The sequence below is a fragment of the Pimephales promelas genome, chromosome 7 (assembly GCF_988280905.1).
Source record: "Pimephales promelas chromosome 7, fPimPro1.hap1.1, whole genome shotgun sequence".
Lineage (NCBI taxonomy): Eukaryota > Metazoa > Chordata > Actinopteri > Cypriniformes > Leuciscidae > Pimephales > Pimephales promelas.
In genome coordinates, this window is record NC_142775.1 from 34636770 (window position 1) to 34664084 (window position 27315).

General features: G+C 38.5%; 2 protein-coding genes across 4 annotated transcripts in view; one reads left to right on the forward strand and one right to left on the reverse strand.

Annotated features, from left to right (window-relative positions):
• itga4 (integrin alpha 4) overlaps positions 1-3981 on the forward strand; it is a 55672-nt gene extending 51691 nt beyond the window's left edge. For 2 of the 3 annotated variants that reach the window (XM_089133376.1, XM_089133377.1), the window contains 4 exons: positions 763-888; positions 973-1098; positions 1489-1587; positions 1688-2471. In XM_089133376.1, coding sequence (XP_088989502.1) covers positions 763-888; positions 973-1098; positions 1489-1587; positions 1688-1915 — 579 coding nt within the window. In that variant the 3' untranslated portion in view covers positions 1916-2471. Of the gene's footprint in view, positions 1-762; positions 889-972; positions 1099-1488; positions 1588-1687; positions 2472-3638 lie in introns of those variants that run through there. The other variant, XM_039683435.2, reaches the window with a different exon arrangement.
• Positions 3982-4342: 361 nt separating this feature from the next.
• The window catches only part of cerkl (CERK like autophagy regulator), a 70441-nt gene continuing 47468 nt past the window's right edge, over positions 4343-27315 (reverse strand). Inside the window, exons 6-13 of the mRNA XM_039683440.2 lie at positions 19943-20017; positions 13344-13521; positions 13072-13128; positions 12786-12817; positions 10975-11083; positions 8705-8801; positions 6704-6903; positions 4343-6328 (exon numbers count right to left, since the gene is read on the reverse strand). Of these exons, the coding sequence (XP_039539374.2) occupies positions 6247-6328; positions 6704-6903; positions 8705-8801; positions 10975-11083; positions 12786-12817; positions 13072-13128; positions 13344-13521; positions 19943-20017 (830 nt within the window). The 3' untranslated portion in view covers positions 4343-6246. The remainder of the gene's footprint in view (positions 6329-6703; positions 6904-8704; positions 8802-10974; positions 11084-12785; positions 12818-13071; positions 13129-13343; positions 13522-19942; positions 20018-27315) is intronic.

The following is a 27315-nucleotide window of genomic DNA, read 5'->3' on the forward strand; positions in this document are numbered from 1 at the left end:
GACTGGAGTAATGACGCTGAAAATTCAGCTTTGCAACACAGGAGTAAATTACATTTTAAAATGCACTGTATTTTAAAACAAATAAATGGAGCATTGGTGAGCAGAAGAAAATGGTGTATATTATACAGTATTTTGAAGGAATAGTTGTTTATTTTGTTAAAGCAGATAGTAGGCAGAATGTTTGTGCTTCTGTTTTCCAAACAATCTCTGTGATTTATGGTATGAGATGCAATAACAACAAAAAACGTTGCATTAAAAAAAATCAAAAAGTTTCAAAGGTTCCATGGCATATTTGACCATTAATGCCGTATCCCATATTGATAAACTTGTTGCATATTTGCATTAGTTCTCATGTGTCATGTGACCAAATTTGTGACATGTCAAGTTTGAAAAACTCAACCACTAAATTTGAGCGCTACAACAAGGAAAGAAGTAGACAACGGCTTCAATTTCATCTCTTCCTCAAACAAAGCTGCTGTATGCCTGCAGATGCTTTCTGAAATAGCACGCAAGTCATATGCTTTATTATCCTATCTGTAGCTTGGTGGTATACTTTACATCACAATTCACTTTCCTCGTACGGAAAACAGAACTTCTGATATTCTGCCGAACCTGTTCTTGTATGTATGGAATAGATAGATGAAGTTTTCCTACTAGTCTAATCTTAATAATACGCATGTAACATAATTAGCTATAACTAATAAATCAGAAGTATACATCTTTATCTTTACTTAAACTTATATTGTTTTTTTCATCCTGCAGACAACTCTTGGGCATTGCTTCCAGAAGAACAATACCATTCAGGTTATTGATGATTGTGACGTCCCGGAAGCTTCCTTTATTCAGGAACTTGTGTTCTTTTTCTCCCCTAAAAGCAACCGCACAATGGTAAATGAATGGTCATAGTAATGAGTTCTAGTGTGTTTAGTGTAAAAATGTTATCGGAAGTTCTCATGCCCTGTTTTTCTACAGTTCTGTGGTCATGAAGATATGACCTGTAGGATGGTGGAGTGTCGCTTCGGGGACTTGGAGGTTGGAAAAGAAGTTACAATCAATATGGAGGTGGAGCTCAACCCCAGGGTTCTCCAGATGAGTCCAGTGAGTGTTGGTTAGAGACATGGAGATGGACCACTTGTACAAAAACTAATTGCAAGTTTGGGATCCGAAAGAAATAATTGCTTTTATTCAGCAAGGATGCATTAAATTGATCAAAAGTGACAATAAAGACATTTTATAATTTTATAAAAGATTTATATTTATGCATAGTTTCCATATAAATATTAAGCAGCACAGTTTTTCAAACTTACAATTGAGATGCCCACCATGTTATCCAGCTAGATGTCATAAGCTTGTCTTGGTTGTTCCTCAAAGACTACCGGATGCAGTAATTTACAAAGGCAAACATTGTTTGACAGATGGATTACCTGAACTGTTTGCCCGAAAGAGCAACTGAAACACATGACCTTGATGCATGTTTATTTCCAATAGGGCAGACATTCTGTCATGATGGTACAAGGCATGATTGACTTTATTTCACCAGGAAAGGATGCAAACACCATCCTACTAAAGGATGACATTTCTGCTAAAGTAAGTAGTCTAAACCTCTAAAACCAGTCGTGCATAATGAGATGCTTCATTTACAACCTTTTGTTGCTTGTTATTAACTTAAATGTTTGCAATGTTACAGGTATTATTGGAGGCTCTGTACAGCCTTAAGCCTGTGGCGGCAGTGGAAATATTTCTAATAGTATCCAGTCTGATTGTTGGGCTGATCATTTTAGCACTGCTTGTCATCACCCTCTGGAAGGTATGTGTCATAATGACGTATATTCAACTCGTGCAAGACTCTTCATCTTACAGCATAGAAATCACTGTCAGTACAGTAAAACTATTGAAGAAGTGGAGAGACCATTAATTAAACATACAGTGTTTTGGCCACTAGGGGTCACTAATCTCTTACAATAACAAAGGCGTATATTGATGACGCAAAGCATCAAGCAGAATTATGGATGTTGTCATCAAGCTGATGGACCTTTTATGGATGAGTGAATATAGTGATGTTTTTAACTTGACTATGGTATGAAAATGGCGCGATTGCTAATGAAAGACGAATAGCGTTACCAACGTAAGTCCTGTAGATATAAAGGAATAAGGACATTCCATTCTACCGAACTACACGCAAGTGCTGAATTAATATTAATAAGTTACTCACCGGTAGGGTTGGGTATCGAGAATCGAGTATCGATTGGAACCGGGACTAACTTTTCGTTTTTCCCGGAATCGTTCAAAAGTTAAAATTTCAATTCCTAGTTTCGATATTCACAGTCCGCCGAGCGGAAGAAGAAACCGCTGAACAACACCAACGAAGAAGCGTCTACCGGAAGTGTTGGCATAACCGCGCGAGTCGAACATGAGTAGCTTACGTCGGCGGTCCAAAGTGTGGCTTCACTTTTCTAAAAATTTACGAAATCTCGGCAAAATGCTAAATTTGTGACAAGTATTTGTGACAGAAGGAGTATTTCCTTCAGAAAGGATTATTTCCTTCAGAAAGACTGTTGGTTAGCAAGGTTAGCTAAACTTTTTTGACCCTGCCTCTTAAAAGAATCGAAATCGAGAATCGTTAGGAACCGGAATCGAAACAAGGAATCGGAATCAGAATCGTTCAAATTCAAACGATACCCAACCCTACTCACCGGTCAGTTTATTGGATGAATTAAGCTCGAAACGGCATTTGAGTGTGTTGAATGTTGCTAGTTTGGTTGTTTGTTGGCTGTATGAGACTAGCAATAAGATAGATCAACATTCGAATAACACAGATCATTTCATCATATTGAACTATATAGCATTGATTAGTTTTATGTACATTTGCTCACCTGTCTAATGAAGTAACACGCAACACTCGCGTCTCCGTCAAGTCAAAGTTAGTCGTGGACGTGGAGAAAATCTCGACAGATTTTGATCTTTGTTCTAGTCCTCTTTTTGTCTCAAAGTCTGCTTGCCATGGTCCATAATGTTTGAACAAAACAACAACAGTGTGAGTGTCCTGTTAAGCATAAACCAGTTGTCCATGTCTGTCGCCATGGTTACTATGGCAATATGAGCGGAAACCGATGGTAACGCGGATATGACACCATTGACTGGCAACTGCCGACACGTCCCGTTTCCTTGGTTAAAATCGCAATTTTCTCACGATTTACAAATAGTTGAAAATATTGGGGATATTGTAAGAAATCAACTAAACAAAATATATAACATTGGCCTAGCGGTTTTTGGATAGTTTACTTAAAAAATCCTACATATTGTACCTTTAAAGCAGTGCTTTCATAACAAATCCACTGCCTTCAGTGATAAACTTACTAAAGAATAATTGTAAATATCAAGTTTAAATTATAAATATCAAGTTTAACTTTTAAAAACACATTGTTCTCTCAATTCCGCCATGCTCCATCCAAGATTGGAGTTAAGAAACCTGATGGCTGGCCTTCAGTAGTCATTCAGACAACCTACCAAGTAATAGATTTATCCCTACAAAGCAAATATTCAAAAAGAAGAAAAATCCTCAAAACAAGGCTTGTTGAGTTTGAAATTGAGATGTGCTTTTGCTTATTGACAATAATACACCCTCTTCCTTTCATTAGCTTGGATTCTTTGAGCGGAAGTTCAAGGAGGAGAATTTTAGACGGGACAGTTGGGACTATGTACCGAAGAAAGAGAGCACGTCATAATATGGGATTTGCACCGCATATAAAACCAGTCAGAATGGAAGGGACAATCCATGAAGACACCAAGAGCTGGACTCATGAGAACCTACGGCCCTTGACCGTAAATGGCTGAAAACATTCATCACAAAGCCATGAAGACTGTTGAAAGAGACTGTCTAAGAATCTGCATTTTCTGTCGGCAGGATGAAGCCAATGCACTTTAGAGAATGGAACGTACTAATGTGCTAACGGACACGCTCCGGCGCTGTCGTGCCAAAGGGAAGAAAAGGACTTCAGAATGTACTGTCGCTATAGAATGTTATGGCTCTGTTCCAAAACCTAGTGAGCAACCTACGTATGTAGGTGGCATTTTTTGACGTGTGAAGGTTGTTCCAAAAGGTATGAAGCAAAATGGCCAAATTCTAAGGCAGTGTGACATGCATTGTGAAAGTGAGAGAGTGTTAATTATGAATATAATTTATTCCACACCAAACAGTAGAAAAAAAAATCAATCAAATTAAAATATCTAATAATATATGTACACTACTTTTTTATGTTAATGCTTTAAAAAAAAAAAATGTAAAAAAAAATAATAATAATTTTTCTTAGTTAAACTTAAAATAATTTTTTTAAAAAGTCTCTTATGCTCCGTTAGTGCTGCATTTATTTGATCAAACAACAGTAATGTTGTGAATATTATTACAATTTAAAATGACAATTTATCAAATGTAATTTATTCCAGTGATGCGCTCAGCTTCATTACTGCAGTCTTCAGTGTCACATGATCCTTCAGAAATCATTCCAGCATTCAAGATTTGCTCAAGAAACATTTATTATTATTATCAATGTTGAAAAGAGTTGAGCTGCTTAATATTTTTGGGGAAGCCATAATTGTTTTTTTTCAGGATTTTATTTATTTTATTTATTTTTTGCTGAATAGAAAGTTTGAAAGATCAACATTTAATTGAAAATCATATATATATGATGTTTTTTTCCCCATCATATATATATATATATATATATAATCATGATTAATCGATTTGACGGCAGCCTGCTAACATTAAAATCCAATTGAGATCAATCGTGAGCCGAGACTCAACTATCGGGTTCTAATTGAGTTTTGGTGCCGTCTTAAAAAACAGCTGCCTATGTAGGCTGCATGGACGTCAAGGCAGCTCGCTAGGTTTTGGAACAGAGCCTGATTGTTTCATCACAGGTTTGCCTACGATCACTGAACATATTGGCTGTTGGGCTGCTGTAAAGAAGAAATTGCACTGCCGTAGCTTTTCTTGCTAAGGTTACACTTACTGGCTTTTTTACACCCGCAAGTTAGTACACCCTCCTCAGAGGTGACAGGATCTTTCCGTCACCCTTGCCGATACAGAACATTGCTGTGGAAGGGTTTTCACACCTTGACATCACTGTGGTGTCGTTCTCCTTAAAAAAAAAAAAAAAGTAGGAAATGACACGCATTCTCCTCCCAAACTCTCACTGCTGAGTTCAGTGGTAAGAAGTTTGAACGGAGACGCCAGATGGATGAAGCGAGTGTTTTCCGCTGCTCTGGCTGGGTGCCATGGAAACGGAGCAAAGGAGGCTGCTGTTGTGTGTGTACTGCGCTATAGATGAGTGACGAGATTGGCATGTGTCTGGCTTCCAGCCATTCCTTAAGAGTGTGTGTATTCAATTTATATGACGCAAATACACACAGCACCATCAGCACGTGCCCGTCATTCATAGATCCACTCATCCCCCTTTTGTCTGTTCAAGTTGGAAATAGTTTAGCTAAGGGTGTTAATGAAAATGTTTACGAAAATAGCATCGAACAAGAATTAATTCAATAATTGGGGAAACAAAGAAAATTAGTTTTTGTATTTACAATCAAAGTGGGATGGTCTGATTTAATTTATTTACAAAACCTGATTATCATGCCAAATATGTCATCATATGCTGAATGATTTTTGATGCTGTGTTATAAGAAACAAAGATGGTGTTGATTATTTGTATAAATAAAAGAGTTTTATAAAAACAAATTAATTCAATTTAATAAAAATAGTGACATTTTCAAATCTATTTCCCCCCAAAATACGTGCACAAAATGTGAGAAAGTCGGCTGATTGTATGAACGAGATCTAAAAGGATCGAGACCAAACAGTCCTGTCAGAATCAAAGCTAAAAATGTGGGACATAATCTTTAGATTTGCGAAGCCATATCAAATCAGTTCCTCGCCATAAAAAAAAAAAAAAAAAAAAAACCCGCTACTGTTCAGGGACTAGCACATTGCTTTCATATCAGTATTTTTAACAGGTTCATGTTTTTTATTTGTTTTTGTTTTGTTTTTTCTCCTGTCTTTAAAAAAAAATTGTTGAAAAATTGACTTTGGTTTAATTTAAAATCGTATGCACTGGAATGTACTGTGTGTCATTTTGTTTTTGCTCTGACATAAAATGTTCTATATATACATGTTAAAGCTTTGCTTTGTACAATTTGTTCATTAATGCTACCATCAAGCACAATCTCTCTTTGTGTGTGTGTGTGGTTGTGTGTTCAGATACAGCTGCATTTAACTGGCGACTCCTCCGCCTCCTCCACGTCGGCTCCGAAGAGTGTGAGGAGCTGCGGGTGAACCCTGGAAAATAAACAGGGCTGTCACTACATTTAAACATTACAAGGATTTATCTGAAATATGCACACATCCCTCCCTTTTTCCTTCTAACCTCACGCTGTTCTGTTTATTCTTCTGACACTCTTTCTGCAGCTTTAAGAAGATGAATTAGGAATTTTCTTATCAAGTGCTGCTCATATAATGTTTGTAGTGCCTTAAAACAACACAGCCTGCGCTTACACAGGTCATGTGAAGTTCAACCTGTGAAAGTATACAGTGGCTATCTTGACTACTGTTTTGCAAACAAATAGGAATTTGACTTGTTCACTTATAAAATGGAAAGTTCTGACTTATATGATATTATGACATTTGTCTGGATGATTGACTCGTGTGTCTCACCTGATCAGGAGTTCAGATGTGACCTCTAAGAGATCTCCGTCAATGTTCCAGGGGTACGTTCCTTCGGAGGAGATGATGGGGACTGTTTTTGAATCGCTCTCCTCGTTCTCCTCCAAGACGTCTTCAGCCCAGCCTCCCTGAGAGCGTGGACGCAGCCTCACTGCCTTTACGGTGTGTGTCTCGATAAAAGAGAAACCAAACTGCAGAAGGAAACAGAAGCGTTATAGAAGTCGTCCATATCAGAACTCTTCTGTCTGAGTTTTTATTGTGTGTTTTGTAGTGTGCGTCTGTTTGCACTGTTCATTTGAATCTGACTTATTTGAGGCTGTAGTTTAATGTAGGTCCACAAGGAGGCAGTGATGAACAACTGATCCTCATCAGCACCTTCAGTGTGTGTGACCTGGAGTGAACTTGGATATACAGAACCTGGACTGGGCTTTCAACACATATTGTATATCCTTCTGTCAAATTGTTGCTTAGAAGTCATTAACTGCAGAGATCTTGTGTAAGTACATTTACTTCTTTTAAAAACTATTGGAGTAATAATGGCTCTGACCCAGTAGTCTTTGTTCATCAACTGCATGATAATGTTTTTTTTTTTTCTGTTCTGTCTGTTGCTTACATTTTTAAGTAGAATCGACTTGGATGTTTAAGTCATATTGCATTAAGCTGATTTAAAAAATACATTGAAATTTGTAAAACTTATAAAAAAAGTTGAAAATTGCTTAGATTGCTTGAGTTAAAGCAATGCAAAAACATGTTGCCTTATCATTATTGATTATACTATTTTTTACAGTGTGATGAGTTCACATACAAATTGATTTGACAGTAAATCTCACAAAAAACATGACCAGGTCACTTTCACCCGTTTAAAATAATGAAATTAATTTCTGTATAAAAGTCGAGACTGTAGTTCGAACCAGTATTTATTTAAATGACATTTAAACAAAATCTTTCCTAAATTCTGATTATTGTAATCCATAAAGATGTTTACAGTCATTTTTGAATAACTCATTATTATCAATGAGTTTCATCAGATTCTCATTACTTTACTACAGTACTTTTTACTGCATTCCATTTTTTTAAATTTAAATATGCTTAAATAAATCATAAATTAAAAGCCAGCACTACATAATGTAATACAAATACCAAAATGCTAAAATTGATATTTGCCATATATGTTATATGTATGCGGTTTTTCTTATGTTTTTGCACATATTTAAGCACATTTTCTCAACATTTCCCAAATTCTCAACACTGTAATGTAGTAAACGTTTTTTTTTTACATTAAATGTTTCCCTTTTTTGAGATGAATACCCATTTTACACAACTCATGTTCTCATGTAATATATTTGCATTTTATTTCAGTGTAACTCGAAATAATACTATATTTATATTTCACATTACAGTATTGTTTTTTAGTCTTAATGGGTTAGAAATAGCCCATTTTCTTAATGAAAAGTGTAATTTCTTCCATCTTTCTTTGATGTTGAGGCCAAACATGACCCAGACCTTTTTTCTCTTTGTGAGATTCAACCACTGTTAAAATGCACTTGACTTTCTACATTGCTTTCCTCATGTAAATGAAGTGAACACACACACAAGCTCTTTTAAAATGGACAATAAAGGCCTAATAGTACAGCACAGAGACCCTGAAATTGACACAGCTTTGCTCTACGGCACAATGACAGGAGAGTGAAGTATCGCAGTAGGTCAGCGCCGCAACATACACAGATTATTTATAGAATGTGGGTTAACAAACATCTCTAGATTGGATTGCTTAAGAAAAAAGAGGAGACAGGCTCTGAAATGGGCTAATCTGTATTAGCCTGAAAAGTGTTTTGTGGGAAGCTGACAATCAGTGACTAATTTGACTTGACAGTATGCTAATTCTGCTTAAGCTGTGGAGGTTGTTAACTCTATTTGCGTGGGCTGGATTTCCTGTGTTATCAGGCTGATGTGAGTTAAGAAAGTTCTCTGGCTTCGCACAGGTGACCTCACCTGGTTATTTGTGCTGCCGTATCTCTTCAAGTGCTTGATGAATTCTGACCTGGATGTGTTGTCAACAACTATTAGCGCCATACTGCCATTGTTCAGCCTGTGGTAGACAGAAAATGTTCACATTTATTGTGCTTAGCTGTAACATTTGTTAATGCAAACAGTTACTTATGTGCCATAAGCCTATACACTTTTCATATAAGAGGTAATATAAATCAGTTTTTATTTTTTTTTACCACAGGTCTTTAAATATATGTGAAGCACACTTGGACTGTCCCATATCTACACATCACAATGGAAATGTCCACTTCAAGGTAAGAAATGGGTCCAGGCAGAATTAGATATCCACTAAATTCGAAACTGCCATCCTCGACATTTAACAACTGAGGGTGAGTAAACGATGACAAAATTCTCATTTTTGGATGAACTATCCCTTTAATTCAAAATATATTCTATCAGAAATACAGAATAGCAATGCAACCAAACTAAATCGGTCCTACCATGTTCAAATTGTCTACATTGCAAGCACCTGAAAGCTTTGCTACTGTTAAGGGGATAGTTTACCCAAAAAACGCTCTGTCATTAATTACTTCTAGCGAATGTATCATGTTTAAAATACCTTTAGATATTTTAAGAGCAGAAACGAACGAATGATTTCTTTCGATGCGAACCCTGTGACCCTCACTAAAGATGGTGCTTACGAGAAGCTGAGCTTAACTTGTGTCGCTCTCTAAATACAGGAAGGAGAGGGGGTTGTTGAGGCCCGTGGACAGATGCTCAGGCCTTAAGTCTAACCAGCCACTCCCTTTAATCAGAGTAATTATGTTCTGATTAGTCCAGTTAGGTGGCTTTGACCTTAGGAGTCTGATCCAAACACTGATTCCAATCTTCAGGATTACATTGGCCTAGTCTACCCGGCTTCACACACGAAACGCCCACGACATGAGCCAGAAAACAAGTCTGAAGACTCAGTTGGCCTTGCATGTTGCTGACACACTGACCTGGTCTCAAGGTTTTACAGTCCACACAGACATCAGCTACTGAGCCCATCTTACTTGCTCTTTGGGCGTTTTCTGAAGGATTGAGGGCAGTGCTTAGTGTGTACATTTAAGGGCTCAGAACAAGATTTGGTGACAGATTTTGGAGATGTGTTTGACAGAATCGCCACTGTGAGAATCATGACAAGAAGTAACATCACTCCTACTGTATTAGTGAAATAGCTCACCCAAAAATGAAAACTCTTGTATGAATTAATCACCCTCACGTTGTTCCAAACCCGTAAGACTTTCATTCATCTTCGGAACACAAATTAAGATATTTTTTGATGAAATCTGAGAGTTTCCTATTCCTCCATTGAAGCTTTGATGCTTCAAAAAGTTCATAAAGAGATCGTAAAACTAATCCATATGAATAGAGCGGTTTAGTCCACATTTTCTGATGAGACTTGATCTCTTTATATGATGAACTGATTGTATTTATGCTTTTATTCAACATTAAACAGCGTACATGAACAGAAACTCAACTGAACAAACCTCATTGGTTCTTACAGAAGCTCAAATGTGGTGTGTAACACGAGAATGAACCTCGTTGGTTGTTAAAGAAGCTCAAACGTGCTGCGTAACACGAGAATGAACCTCATTGGTTCTTACCGAAGCTCAAACGTGCTGTGTAACACGAGAATGAACCTCATTGGTTCTTACAGAAGCTCAAACGTGCTGTGTAACACGAGAATGAACCTCATTGGTTCTTACAGAAGCTCAAACGTGCTGCGTAACACGAGAATGAACCTCATTGGTTCTTACCGAAGCTCAAACGTGCTGTGTAACACGAGAATGAACCTCATTGGTTCTTACAGAAGCTCAAACGTGCTGCGTAACACGAGAATGAACCTCATTGGTTCTTACAGAAGCTCAAACGTGCTGCGTAACACGAGAATGAACCTCATTGGTTCTTACAGAAGCTCAAACGTGCTGCGTAACACGAGAATGAACCTCATTGGTTCTTACCGAAGCTCAAACGTGCTGTGTAACACGAGAATGAACCTCATTGGTTCTTATAGAAGCTCAAACGTGCTGTGTAACATGAGAATGAACCTCATTGGTTCTTACAGAAGCTCAAACGTGCTGTGTAACACGAGAATGAACCTCATTCAAGCCATGCCAATATTCATGATATTTATCATATATCGTTATGAAGGAAAATGTGTTGCCTTTTGGAAGGATGTTGTCAGTTTGCTAATGAGCAGATTGAGGTGGAGTGGAAGAGTGTCTGACCTGGTGTTTGGAGCCAGGCCCCTGGGGGCCATTGAACACAGGCAGGGAATAGCCATGATGCTGATATTCAGGTACAGGCCGTGTCTGGTCTGCCAGGAGTCACCCTCACCTATTAAAACAGAGAGAGTTTTTCCATGTGTAAATACTCATACTGTTGGTGTACTTGAATGCTTTTAATGTGAAAGCAGATCGTAAAATAGTTGAGCAGCGACCTGGATGATTTTTCTAAATGGTCAGGTATGATGGCGCTTACTTTTTTGACCATTACATTATATTATATGATATGCCTGTTTAATGATGATTCCTTTTGGACCATTATGCCTTCCTTTTGGACTATTATGCCTATATATTTTTTTTAATGATGCTTACTTTTTGACAATTATATTATATGCCAATTATTTTTAATGACACTTTTTGTGTACTACAATACATTACAATGCAATACAACACTTTATAATTGGTTCCATTTGTTAACTACATCAACCAACAATGAAAAATATTTCTAAACCATTTACTCATCTTGGTTAATGTCATTTTCAACGTTAGATAATACATTATTAAAACCAAAAATTGTATCTGTTTATATTATGTAATGGACCTGAGATAACATGAACTAAGCAAATAATATTAACAAAGAAGTATAAATACTGTAGAAAATGGATTGCTCATTGTTAGCAATTTATTTTAGAAATTATTGCAGTGTTATCATAATATATTATATTATATCTCTATTTTATTTTATTTTTTTAGTGCACTGCAGTGTCATCCAGACCACTGCTGAACATTGGGACATGTAACTTTTCTCAGCGCAGATGGACCATATGAACCAATCAAAGTCATTTGTGATAACAGGAATTAAAAAAACTATATTTTTCAGATTTGTAGTGTAGCTTGTTTTCGCCATGGAAAAAAAAAAAACAATTTAAAAGATATTTGCGACTTTTTACCTCAGACTTATGACTTTTTTTCTCTCTACTAGCGAGTTTACATCTGCAATTCTGACTTTTCTCAGAATTATGAGATATAAACTTGCAATTGTGAGAAATAAAGTCAGAATTGCAATATATAAACTCGAAATTCTGACTTTTTCTCGCAATTGCGTTACAAAGTCAGAAATGCAAGATATAAAATCCCAATTCTGAGAAAAAAGTCAGCATTTGCAAGTTTATATTTTGCAATTCCGACTTTATAACATTTACATTTATTCATTCAGCTGATGCTTTTATCCAAATTTTTATCCAAATGCTATCCTATCCTTAAAATTGCTATATATGTCAGAGGTCACACTACTAGGGGTTAATTGTCTTGCTCAGGGACACATTGGTGTCTCAAAGTGGATTCGAACCTGGGTCTCTCACACCAAAGGCATGTGTCTTATCCTCTGTGCCATCACCATTATAACTCACAATTGAGAGGTTTATATCTTGTAATTCTGACTTTATAACTTGCAACTGCATGTTTACTGCATGTATACTCGCAATTATCAGAAATGTGATTTAAAAGTCACAATTACCTTTTTTAATTTTTTTATTTAGTGGTGGAAACAAGCTTAAAATAGTATTGTGTTTGAATGTCCAGTCTCCAATAAAAAAGAAAAGAAAAAAAAAACTAGGCCTATCTGAAAGCAGCCCAATGGAGAATTCAGCTTTTAATTCGGCCGGTAAACACCCCCTTGAGGAACAACCCCAGTGTTTCTCATAGGAAACACTTAATAGCCGAGAGCTGATTTGCTGCCCAATGAAGCAGATACAGTATACGCAGGCTATAGCAGTGTTTTCTCCTAAAATTTCTCCTAATTTAGCTGTACTCACAAATGGCTTCTCCATCTCTGTTTTGCTCAGCTCTGTATGAAAGAAAGAGATGCTTTTTTAGTGCACAAATTAACAGCATTTGAGTAATAATGGAGTTGTATGGGCTCCTCCCAGTGTGGGGCAGCCTGCCTTATTAGCATTAGCTGGGTGACCTTCAGCATTTTGATTTCCTTCCAATGGCCAATTAAGCAGGGGGTGGTTTATTTAAAATAACATTCAAATAATTACGCTGAAATTTGGATGGGGATGAGGGTCGAGAAAACCTTAAAAATGTGCTTTAACACACTTTGTCTGATCCTCAGCTCCTCTGCTGGTTATAAAGGACAGTTCGCAGTCTTCAGGTCTTCACAGGCACCATCAGTCAGTTGGGGAAAGAGAACAAACACATTAGATGGAGTGTTATGATAAGGATTTCTAAAAGACAGTGCCCATGTGTGCTGTGCCAGGCTGGTCTGACACTAATCCCAGATTTGATAGAGCACCAGCCAGTTCTTTGGAGCCCACCAGATGAGAGACAGCTACAGCTGACAACACAACTGAGAAAGAAAGACTGCTTACTTGAGGTTTGCCAGTGTTTTAATGAGAGCGAACTCCCGACGCTGGCTGGGTGGCATCCAGCGGTGTCTCTCTGCCAGTGCGAGCGTCCGCCCACCGAAACCAAACATGGCCGAGAAACCGAACCTCACCAGACGACCCATACAGCTAAAGCTGCACACGTCCACAGGCTGATGATGACCTGGAACAGCAACGGAACAATGTTAGTAGTGGATAATATGTACACTATAGAAAGAGTTCAAAACCACTAGGAACAGAAGACACCACAGTCACTCAAGGGGTGGTGAGACCCATTACAAAGATCTGTTAAAAACACCAAACTCGAAAGCAGTATGGCATGCATCCTTCATTAAAAAAAAGTGATCTAAAAAACACTGCGACAAGGTCTGAAAGCTTAGGCAGTTGACTTGATGACTTTGCAGACTTTGGCTTATTGGTATAACAAAATAGAGCTTTGGTGAAAACTAAGCGAATATTGAATTACTATAATAGTAATTTCTCACTAGAAAGAAATAAAAAGTGTTAAACTGGGGTGGTGATGACGCAGTGGATGAGACACATGCCTTTGGTGTGAGAGACCCGGATTCGAATCCACTGTGAGACACCAATGTGTCCCTGAGCAAGACACTTAAAGCTCCAGTCCGTAACTTTTTTGGGTCAAAAATTATAAAATAATGATAATTAAAAAAACATAACCAGTCCGTGTTCAAAAATATCTGCTTGTATATATAAAAATATATTTAATATATTTTTAATATATTTATAATATATATAAATAATATATTTAATATATTTCCGCGGGAAATTCAAGCATGTCTTTGCGTCACATCTGTACACATAAAGAAGGAGTCCCGGTAACGTTAGGCTATATTGCGTGTGAGGATGTTGGAGGTGGAAATGTATAGCCTTTTCTCACAGCACTTTAAATAATTAAACTTACAGTCTGGCGGATCCAGAATGGTTCAAACGACAATCACCAGTGACAACTGGAGATTCACCAGTTGTAAAACCCAAAAGAATTCAGACTTCGGAGTGGGTAGAGAAAAAAAGAGACTGGGACCGGGCCACGCGAAAACAAGGATAAACATCAGCAGGGCTTTTGAACTCTGTGATTTGAAGGGGTTCAAAATGGACGCAGAGACGGCTTTTTTCTGTTGGGCAGGTAAGACATTTCAATAGTTCAATTGACTTAATTCACACAGTTAAAGAGTTTCCTTTGTTGTGGCTTTTTTTTTCGTTTTGCTATTATGGTAAATATGAATTATTTTGTGCTAGTTATGAGAGGGAGAGATTTACTGCAATGCTTTTTCCCCCCTTTAGTTGATCTGAAAAAAAGTGGATGTTAGGCCTACTTACTTGTTCAAATGACATTTTCTGATGAAAATTCATACGTTGTCATGGTCATACTGTACTTCCAAATGTAGAATGTGTGATTCTGAATGCCAGTATCCACACCAGCGCGGTGACTGACAGACGCGCTGTCTCCGTGTTCATCCGAGCTGTTTCATGCCGATGTACAACTGACGTGAAGTTAATAATTGCGCGAATAACTGCAATTACACATTTCGAACAGAGATGTTGACATAGAGGAAAAACTGCGGACTGCAGCTTTAACCCTAGTTGCTCCAGAGACGTGCGACCTCTGACATATACAGGTATAGCTTGTAAGTCGCTTTGGATAAAAGTGTCAGCTAAATGAATAAATGTAAATGTACATTTAGGCCCAAATTGACCACCAACAGCATCTTTCAGACACCATGTTTATTTTTTTAGCTCAACTGTCACGGATTGAACGCACATGATTGTGGGATATCAAAGGCAGAGAAAATCGTTCAGATGAAGGTATCTTAGGAGACAGGATGTGAAGATAAATAGTGGATTTGGAAGTGCCTTCCTACCTTGGAATGTGTCCTCCGACAGCCAAAATTAAGGAAAATAAGATATGATGTTGAAAAGAGAGCCGGATTTCAGTGTTGTGTACTCGAACATATTAGACCCGACCACTCGAGTCCCATTCAAAACGACTCTATGGTCTCGGTCTCGACTCGGACTCGACCCTCTATGGTCTCAGTCTCGACTCGGACTCGACCTCAACCCTCTATGGTCTCGGTCTCGACTCGGACTCGACCCTCTATGGTCTCGGTCTCGACTCAGACTCGACCCTCTATGATCTCGGTCTCGACTCAGACTCGACCCTCTATGGTCTCGGTCTGGACTCGGACTCGACCCTCAATGGTCTCGGTCTAGACTCAGACTCGACCCTCTATGGTCTCGGTCTAGACTCGGACTCGACCCTCTATGGTCTCGACTAGGACTTGACCCTCTATGGTCTCGGTCTCGACTCTGACTCAACCCTCGATGGTCTCGACTCGGACTCGACCCTCTATGGTCTCGGTCTAGACTCGGACTTGACCTCAACCCTCAATGGTCTCGGTCTAGACTCGGACTCGACCTCAACCCTCAATGGTCTCGGTCTGGACTCGGACTCGACCCTCTATGGTCTCGGTCTCGACTCGGACTCGACCCTCTATGGTCTCGATCTAGACTCGGACTCGACCTCAACCCTCTATGGTCTCTGTCTAGACTCGGACTCGACCCTCTATGATCTCAGTCTGGACTCGGACTCGATCCTCTATGGTCTCGGTCTAGACTCGGACTCGACCTTCTATGGTCTCGACTCGGACTCGACCCTCTATGGTCTCGGTCTCGACTCGGACTCGACCCTCTATGGTCTCGGTCTAGACTCGGGCTCGACCCTCTATGGTCTAGACTCGGGCTCGACCCTCTATGGTCTCGACTCGGACTCGACCCTCTATGGTCTCAGTCTCGACTCGGACTCGACCCTCAATGGTCTCGGTCTGGACTCGGACTCGACCCTCTATGGTCTCGGTCTGGACTCGGACTCGACCCTCTATGGTCTCGGTCTAGACTCGGACTCGACCCTCTATGGTCTCGACTCGGACTCGACCCTCTATGGTCTCGGACTCGACTCGGACTCGAGTGAGCTGGTCTGAACTACAACACTACCGGATTTAATTCTAAATATACTGTATTCAGCACCAAAAATTGTGCAATTGTTTTACCCCAATATATGCTCTATTGATCTGATAGTGAGTCGAATGCCCTGTGCAGTTCATGTTAGGAGCACTAAATTGAAGTTGCTTAAAAATGAAATGGTTAATGTATGAGGTGTCATTTAAGAAACTGTCTTAGAAGGTAGCTGCCTATAGGTTTTTTTTTAAACAGAGCCATTGAGAGAATCATAACAGATGCACACAGTTATGTATGTATTTATTGTGTGTATGCACATAAATGTGCATCATATAATCACCGAATGTAATTCTAGTCCATTAGAAACAATAGAGTCATCTATCAAGTGTCAATGTGACATCACTTGAGTTAATTCATTGCATATGTCGGAGTGAGCAGGAATGACTGGATCTGGTGGCCCATTGGTTGAGTCCAGTCCCTGTAGCCCGGCCCATTCCTGACCTCCTTCTGTCTCCCCATGCATACACTCTCCCTGCTCATGAATTATTCATTGGATCCTTCCAAATCCCGCCAGTTGGCCTTATTCACATGCGTAAATATTGCTTAATTAGAAATGAACAAGCCCTATATTGGCCTTCCTAAATAGGCATTACTCTCTCATTCGTGTCAGGTGTCTTATGTGCCGTTGATGTTTCTCTTTTGCCTTGGAGCAACAAAGGCCAAACACTTTGTGGTGTAGAGAAAGAAAACGTGTTGTTTTAAATTCAGTTCGCTTTACAGGAATGTCTTCTAAGGGAAAGCTGTCGTTTGCTGAGCGAGTGCCTACACTTAGCTCAGCGGTTCGTACAGAGAGCCACAATGTTTTGATGGAGCAATTAATCACAACGGTACGAGGATGTTTCTCAACGTTCCTGCTGAGATAGCGGGTGTACTGCGGTGCACAGAAAAAGGTGCCAATCTCGGCGAACAAAAGAAATTCAACACTCCTTCTTAAAACTCACACCTCCCTTTAGTCAAAAGCTATGAGTTACACCGCCATATGGCTCAATTCTGAGGACTTAATGATGAGACGCATTCTCTCACACGTGGAGGTCAGATCGGGGTTAATCATCCGAGTCTGCAGCCAAGCGAGAAAAGAACTGGGCCGGACCGTTTTAGGCACTCACCAGTTTTGAGGGTTTGTCAACCGATATTGTCACACAATCCAGATTTGCTATTTTAAAGGGATAGTTCACCCAAAAAAATTACATTCTGTAGTCACTTATGTTGTTCTAAACCTGTTAACTTACTTTCTTCAGTGAAAAGAGGACAATTTTAAGAATGTTTAAACTGTTTTATAAAGTCAGTGTCTAATAAGAAGTTAATAAGAAGATACTTTATAAAGACAGTCCACTTTGTGTATACAGGCAGGTCTCGACAAGTCAAACCACGAACGCTGTTCATACAGTTCAGCTCACTTGGCACATCGTTCGACTTATCGACTTATCGAGAAACGTGGGCGCCGTCATCTTTAGAATTTTGTTTTTGAACTTCCGTTTTTGCGGTCGCTCTGTATATTTCTATGGCATCGCTGTCGAGTAGTTAGCTGGTGAAGTGGATTTACTTATTGTAGACTTAACAAAAGTTATCATAAACATTGTAATGTTTATCATAAGGATTGTAAAGCAGATGTCATGACAAATGTCGACCGGGAATTTTTTTACGAGCAGTTCATTCATACCTATGCAAGATCGCTGTGAAAATACAGACCGGAAGTCAAAAGACAACGAGCGTCTACATGAGGTCTAGACACGAAGTAAACTCTTTATAAAGTATCTTCTTATTAAACGGTCTGTACAATTACAAAGTTCTCAATGTTTCGTTTTGCATGTACGGACCCTCATTATGTTACTGTGTTAGTGTGGGGCTATTTTGAGCCTTGTTAGTGGTATTAACTAGCCATTTCTTTTTACTTATTCTATGCCCTATATACTAGCGTTATACACTAAACAGTTTTTAGAGATTAAACTCTTTACAATCGATTATCATGAAAACAAATCACAGAGAAGGGTTAACTAGGTACCAAAGTATCATTAGACCAAAGGCTCATTTTGCGCCGGAGTTTTCCTTTAACTCAATTTAGTTACTGTCCCAAACACTGGACAATAACTGAATGACAGAATTTTTATTTTTAGGTATTAAATCTTTAGTTTTTTCTTCACACAAAGCTATATGTAGTATGACTTCATAAGACTTAGAATATCATGCATGAGCCATTTGGACTACTTTTATGGTGCTTTTTATGCTGTTTTTTTTTTTTGTATATATATTTTTAAGCCTGATTGCCAATGGAAAATAACTATGAAGATTCCCCTAAAAATACTTTTTTGTCTTCTACAGAATTAAATAAAAGTGTACAGCATTCTGGAATGACATGAGGGTGAGTAAATTGCTTTAACCCAACCACAAACTATCTATGAAGCCTGTGAACGGAAAACAAAATATAACCAAATTTTCTGTAATCCACATAATGAACAATAATGAAGTAACAACTAAGAACCTAATTAAATTGAACTTAACTGAATTCGGTAATTCTTTTGTGCAGTTCTGATTGTTCATCCCAACTGTAATTCAGCTATAAAGCGACATTTTTGCCAATATGTGTTCGTTCTCTTTTTTTGGAGGACGTGAGCTTAGCTTGTGCGTGTAATCCCCTGACAAGCCAAATCCGCTTGTCTGTTAAGCTAAGCCCAGGAGAGCTTGCACAGTCGACACAATGGCCCAGACATATTGGTGCTAACTTCAAAAAACGCTTCACAGACAGACAGACAGATAGGAACATGCAATCCTAAAGCCAAAACGAACACTGCCAGCCAGAAGTAACACTTCCAACGACGGCCCACAGCCACGTCAAAGAAGCTCGGCGTACGTGGCGGGACCGTACGGGTGATTGACGACAGACGTATCTCTACCTCTCCCGGGACTGTCTCTCGTTCCATGGGACCTGTTAACCATGATCTCCAAAGCTGGAGAGGCAGAGCCCGCGTGGGGGGTTTGCCGTCTCTCGGCCCCCATAACAACAGCCTGTGCACTCTAATTAAACAACAGATTACAGAGAACCACCACACGCTCTGCCATTGCTACTCGAAAAAGGGAGAGAGACTTCCAAAGGGTGAAAAAATGAAACCATTGCCCCTGCACACAACTCAGTGGAATTGAAAAGTAAATACGAATCCCATTTACATGTTATTATCATGTATATTTGTGCTCCATTAAGTCCCGCGGTTCCTCGAGGCCTTACTGTTAGCGTACAGGCAGCTGTGGCACACTCTTAGAAGAAAAGGTTCTATAGAACCTTAAAAGGTTCTATCAGTGCTACGTATTTGGAACCCCTAAAAGGTTCTATAGACTCTTAAAAAAAGGGTTCCTCTGGGTTCTATATAGAACCCTGGGGTTCCATACTTGGCCAATAGAACCTTTTACCAAAAAAAATGGTTCTATATAGAACCATTTTGGAGTTCCATATATGAAGCGGGGGATGGAACCATTTCTGGTTCTAAATAGAACCATTTCTTCTATGGAGAATCACTTGAAGCTCATGTGTGAAGGAGAGAAGAAACTGAGATAAATACCCATGATGATGTGCAAGGTCGCAGTCACTGCGCGTCTTACTCCATGCACAGAGCACGCCACCACGTCAGTAGAACCTATGGAAGGAGAATTACACACATTTTAACACTCTTTAAGCAATCAAGCTCCAAAAAACACATGTACTTACAACATTGTCGATCCTAAAAATGTGACATAATATGCGCTGTCTTAAGCCAGATAGAAATGCCATAAATGTTGGTCTGTTTGTCACATAAAGTTGTTGCATGGCTTGGAATCAAGAACATGAGACAAAATTCATTGTGTTGAGGGCAATATTAGTGTGAATTTTACAAAAACTGACTAGAAATGGTTATATTTTCCCCCCAAATCAAAAGAAAACTATTTTTATATTATAAACAACAAATATTATCTTATATACATCAGTGGTAAAAAGTTATGCCCGGCCTAAGAGAATTGACCCTTTCTCTTCACCCTTTATTCAAATATTATTCAAAAATAATTTTGTAAAAAATAAAATTGTGTAGTTGTTGCTTGGTTTGCGATAACACAATGAAACATGGCAAATTGTGTGGAAATTAGTTTTTTTGACTAGGCTTTCATACAATGAAACTATGAGCACATACAAAAACAAGAGAGAACCATTGAAATATGAATAACTGATTATGTCAGTGTCAGCTTTTTGTTTTTCTATGCCTTTTTTGCATAGTAAAACAAAACCTGTAGTTGTAGTTTGGCTTTTTGCTGTCAAATCAATACCTTAACCAAGTTTAGGCTTTTGTTCTTCTCTCATATTAAATATATACAACATTTCCCTCAAATTTTGATGGTGTAATCGAACTTGTATGATCATTAAAAACAAATATGTTTTCCGGACATCACTGAATGTCATAAAATTAATACAATCTCATATTATATTATACTGAATGAGGTATTTCTGCATTATTGTCATTAAAAAAGTTTCAAAATTGTCTTAATGTTTAAAAAATACAACATAAAATTTCCCTTTATTGTCTTCTGAATCCATGCGATAGCTTTGTTTGATTATCAGTGAACAATGAAATAAATTTTAAGTGATCATATGGCTTCAGATGACTATAAATAGATGAATAATAAATAATATAAATAGAAAAAACTCGTGAGCTTGAGTCATGGTTAGAAATACACTCGCATTAAGAATTATCAGTAGTCATTTTTTCAATAGACACAGTATAGGGATTTGGATTCGCATTTTGGGTGACTTGTTCCTTTAAATGGATGCATTTCATCAACAATCAAGCCTGTCTATTTGGATCAATTCTATTCTCTGCACAGGTGATTTTGTGATAAAGCTTTTTCTCGTTAGACACACGCTGATGCTGATGCTATGAGACCATCTGAATGCTGTGGCATATGGTCCCATGATGTTTGCTATAGTGTGTATCTCTGCACAGACACTGTTTACTCTCAGTGAGTGATGAGATTCCATTAAGAGTGGCTACAGAAACGTGAAAAAATGTAGCTTTGCTTTATTATAGTAGACTCTCTCCCCTGCATATCAATGTTCTCAAGCACCTGCTACAGAGGACAGAACGGGAACTTTTCCATTCAATTTCTATTCAACCAATCACGACTCACTTCAATAATCTATGCTCCAATTATGCACAATTTTTCTTTCTTTAGCACGCTTTTTTCTATTAAATGTATCTATACTCTACTAAAACTATGTACTTCAAGAAAGTGTGTAGTCAGACAGTATTATGACATACTGCAAAGTAACTTGTCGAGAAAACTTAAAAGTTTAAGGCAACCAGCTGCAGGACATTTTTGAGTTTTCTCAACCTAGGGTCATTAGTTGTACAAACGTTTTCATGTTAAATAGTTGAATAAACCTTAAAACAGAATTTCAAACAAACAAAACGTAAGTTGGATTTTTTTACAGTGGAGTTGTGGCAACCATTAGGGTGAATCTTACAAAAACTGTCAAGAAATAGCCATATTTCCCCCAAAATTCAAATGGAAAAATTATATTATATTATATTTACCTTATAATTAGGGGTGTCAAATCGTGATTAATCGCGTGTTAAATATGTGATTAATCGCGATTAATCGTTTGACAGCCCTAATTATATTATATTATATTATATTATATTATATTATATTATATTATATTATATTATATTATATTATATTATATTATATTATATTATATTATATTATATTATATTATATTATCAGAAACGTTCAGAAACGTTGGAATATAGCCACATTTTTGTTTTTGTCGTGAAAAGAAAAATCTGCATTTCTCTTTTTGTGTTCAACAGACAGCATATGGATTTGGAACAAGGATGAACTGATCATTTAATGGGGTTGTTCACGCAAAATTGAAAATTCTGAGATTTAAAGTACCGTGTTTTGAAAAGATTTAAAGTACCGTGTTTGAAGAGTGCGCATGTGCGAACGTGCTCTACTATCTAAGAACGAGCCAAATATTGAGTGTGGTAATAAAGCAAAATAACTGAGAACAATTAGAAATAGTCAGATGACATGTCAGAAATTAATATTAAAAAATCTAGCGTTCATAATCTAAGCAAACAGTTTCATTAAGAGTAGTTATTATCCTGTTATTAGCGTAACCAACGTGGTTGAACGATACTTTGCGACAGTGGGTTTCGGGAAACAGTCGTGTCTAGCTAGTTGATTTCTCCAACGATGCATCGTACTATGGTAGTGAAGCAGTGAACTACATCGTTGTACGGGAAATGCAACCCAGGTTTGGAACAACTTGAGTGTGTGAGTTGTGATGCAGCATTGATATAAAAACAGCAGCAGCTTCGCCCATCTAATGATTGAGGTAAAGTTAATCATTACAAGATGAGGACTTTGTTAAAGGGCATTAATTTAAGTTAATATCACCTTGTGCCAATTAAGGCGGTTTACCTTGCTGGCAGCTTGCGAAGGGAGAACAGGTGTGTGTATTTGTACTGATTACTAGCAGAGACAAACAGCAGAGAGTGGCTTGTCCTTGTCGGGTGAGTAGGCATTTCCTTTCATGCAGTTATCTGGCCAGTGTGTTTGCTCAGATCAACAGGGTATGAAAGCAAATGTCTGTAAATGAGAACAGGACGGAGGTGTTGGATGAAATCGTTCCCTCCCTTTCTGACGATGAGACAGTGCTGGACACACACTCGCACTCCAAGTGAATTTGGCTGCGAGTAAATGTGCCTCTTCCCACCTACCAGGTCACTCCCTCACACACACACATCCATGATGCTTCCTGGCCTCTCTGGGAGTTTCCATATGTTGTGATGATTTCAACACAAAAGCCAGGCTCTGAGCCTCATCTCATAAAGGTAACAGCGTTTGACAGACTGAGTTCCAAAAACCAGAGGGTTGCCTTGTTATATCGTAGCTAGTAGGGATAGCCATTTTAATTATTTTGTTTATCAGATGGGTATATACTTTAATTATTTAAACATATATATGTGCTTGGCTCTAAGGCCGTGTGTCCACCAAAGCATTTTAGCCAGCTGAAAACGCCAGACGCTCTGCTGAAGACGCCGTGCTTTGGCCGCTTGAGAGCGTTTTGGCAGCGCAGCGTTTTTTCCGTTGAGACGTTTCGTTGCTATGATACACAGTTTACTTGAAACTGATTTCGCAAATAATTTCATACTAAAAATGTATTTTTCATCCATTTTGTTCAGTTAGCTCAGCTGGTTGATGTCGTTGTACAGAAAGAATGTTGTGACAGTTGGTCAGTGTGGTTTAGTCCCGCCCCTCCTCCACTGTGATTGGACGGCTGGGTAAAAAGTGACAGTGATGAACACTGCATTTTATCCAAAGTTAGGTCGGATTCAAATATAGCGCCTAAAAACACGTAGAAAACGCTGGGCGCGCCTCATTCTCCATTTTCCAAAGCGTCAGGGTGGTTGCGCTTCAGTTGGTTCTTGTCACATGACCTATTGTGTGCGTATGGTGCGCTTGCGGTATTCTGAAAAGTTGAGATGTTTTTATCTCGACGCGGCGCGGACGCGCATGGAAAAAACGACATTTGAAATAACGAACGTGAGCGCACAAAAGACGCGATATGTGAACCGGCCCTTAAACATTTTTCAACTCTTGGCGACCAGTAAAAAACGCTCGACGCTTCAGCGTAAAAAAACAACAACCGCTCAGTGCCTCATTATTCTCATCATTTAAAAAAACACTGTGCTCCCATTGAAAACAATTGAAAACATACGCCAGGCACGTGGAAAAACAAACATACGCCAGGCACGTGGAAAAACACTTTAGTGGACACACGGCCTAACTCAAATAAAATTAAAGACGGCACATGGCTAATAAAATTGAAAAATGCATAAAATAATCATTTAATAAACTTAAATAGAGTTTTGAATATATTGCCATACAATTTCTGAGACACTTCTCTCACTGTTTGCCTTTTTCCCCAGTTCATCGCAATGCATTATGGGTTTGCCTTCTCAGCAAAGTATTTATGTGATGATGCTTTAGAATTTAGCCAAAAGATCTTCCAGTCTCTATCCTTTTGAAACAGCCTTCTCATCAGGAGTGTGCATTTGATGCCTTAAAATACTGTCTACGTAGGCAGCTCGCTAGGATTTGGAACAGAGCCGACTCGCTCCCTGTCATAAACGGCAAGCTGTGGCTTTGCTGTGATATAGCAAAGTGAGTCCTACAGGGATACATTCTGGTGCAAGGCTTGTGAGAAACCGTAATATAAGGAGCGCTTGGCCTACCGCCAATTAAAAGAAATATAATGAATGCGGTTGCTTAGTCTCAGTGAGTGTGATATTAAAATCTCATTATCTGAATGCAAAAATTACCATTTATTACACAGATCTGGTAAAGCCCACTTGAGGTTGTCGTTCAACGTTTTGCGTGCGTGCGTCAGACAATGGTGTTTGACATTGATCGTTTTGTTCTTTTGTTGTTCGGTGGTGTCTGCAGTGCCGCTGCCGTGCGGTAACTCTATATTTCAAGCGTGCATCTGCCTCTCCCGCAAGGCTCAGAGCAACAGCCTGTGCCAACATCATCGGGACTTCCATATATTACCCATCTCCATTCCAGAACCTGGTGACGAATGGTGCTAGCGCCCAGATATTAGAGCAGGGGGGCGAATAGGAAGGAAAGGGGCTTTGAAAGAGCGAGAGAGAGAAAAAAATTGTCCTTGGAAGTGCGAGCACTTCTGCAGAACAATTAACTTAATTAAGCAGACAGCATGAATATTCATAAGGCAGTTAATGTCTCCCTCATCCAGGCAGATGAATGTGATGCAATGACTCGCTAGTCAAGCATGTCTAAGAGTCTTGTGGAAACTGCACCAACATTTTGGTTCTTTGCCTGGAATATCAAAGAAATTAACAGTCCCCCTGAAACCCTTAAAAGCAGGCAAATTAATTAGAAGCCTGCAATTTATATGCCATACGTACCGATGAGTATATACTATGGTGCATAGAGAAAGCCTTTAATTGGGTAGGGCTCGCATTTCTCAATGTTGATCCTGCATCATGTAAATAAGGTATTTGTAATGAGTTTTATCTTCCGAAAAACTTGAATGTTTGTTCAACTTGACTGTACTATGAATATTGACAGAAAGGAGCATAAAAAAATGACAAATTAAAGCGTTAAAGAAACTAGTCTGTTTTCCAGCTAAGATAATTAGATGTCAATGTAGCTGCTATGCGAGGGCATTTCATGTATATTTTATTGGTAATTACTCGCAGTAAATCACTGTAGTTGGTGCAGTACATGGGTGTTTATGCATGGCTGTAACAAAGAGAGTGATTCGACTCCATTTCCTCCGTCCCTAAGGATTGACTTGGGTCTGATGTCACACCAAATGACACATCCAAACCTGTGCAGGGAAACGACAAAGGCGGGGGTCGTTTTTTTTTTTTTTTTTTTTTCCCCTTCACATTTGTGACTGGAAACTGTTTACAAATTCTCCCATGGGATTCGGTACTAATGAAGAGAAACCACAACCCCGGTACGGTCAGTTTGCAGCGGGTGCTGGAGTTGGAGGGCTTCCATTGCTCCTAACAACAGCACTCCATTTTGCTGCGCCTGAAATGACAAGTGAAGGTCAATCTCTTGGAAGGAAAAGTAGGGGCCGCTATCGTACCAATCTATTCTGCTCTCCCCTCCTCTTCCCACCTCAGTTTGGCAGCTCTTTGGGGTTGGTTTGTGCCACAATCCCACAAAAAGAGAGGTGAATATCTGAGCTTAGTCAGTCCTGGACAATACGCAGGGCTCAGGGCCACTGATCCAAGGCCAGCGGAGCCCGTTTCAAAGGCAAATTGAGGATGCTCCATTTCAGACACTCTTGAAGGCAATTAACTCAGTGTGCGAGTGGGCCATTCAGAGGCCTGACTGTGATTAAATCAATTTGATAATGATACACTCGCTTGCTGCTGTTATGAGCTGCCTGTTTGTTTTCGCTAGAGGAGTTTCAAAACACAATCAAACTAAATCATTCTGACAGCGAAGAAACTAGAGAACGAAATTACTACAGGGTTTGATTTTTAATTGGCAGCACGCCGCTGATTGTTTTAGTGCAGGAATGAAGCATAAAAAGTTTCATGGTTTACCCACAAGACTATTACTATACATTATCATATTTTACTACTATAGTCACATTTAGACATGCCGTGATTATCAATTATTTTATATACGTCTTATTTCGGTTTCTTCTCTTACCTCATGGAGTCAAAACGGTGGTTTGTGGTGTGTGTGCTTTCAAAGCAATAATATAAATATGCAAATAATATAAGTAAAGTAAATTTATATATACAGTAAGACCAGAAAATATTTATATATAATAATAATTATTATTATTTAATATTAATATTATAATTAAAAAATACATAAATGTATTATTATTATTATTATTGTATTAAAATTGTTTAATTTATAAATTAATAATATATGTATTTAGAAAATTCCCTGTTTTTTCTTTTTCTTTATTAAAATATAATTGACTGATTGTGTAAGTAAAAGTGGTTATATTAGTAAAACTAATATAGTGTAATCGAATTAATATATAATAGTAATTATAATATAAATATACACTCACCTAAATGATTATAAGGAACACCACACTAATACTGTGTTTGACCCCCTTTCGCCTTCAGAACTGCCTTAATTCTACGTGACATTGATTCAACAAGGTGCTGAAAGCATTCTTTAGATATGTTGGCCCATTTCTAAAGAATGATTCGAGCTTTGTGACATGGTGCATTATCCTGCTGGAAGTAGCCATCAGATGATGGGTACATAGCCATAAAGGTCAGAAACAATGCTCAGGCCGTGGCATTTAAACCAGGGGTTCTCAAACATTTTGGTGCCAGGGACCCCTTTCAGGGGAAAAAAAATTCCAAGGACCCCCCTCATATTTATA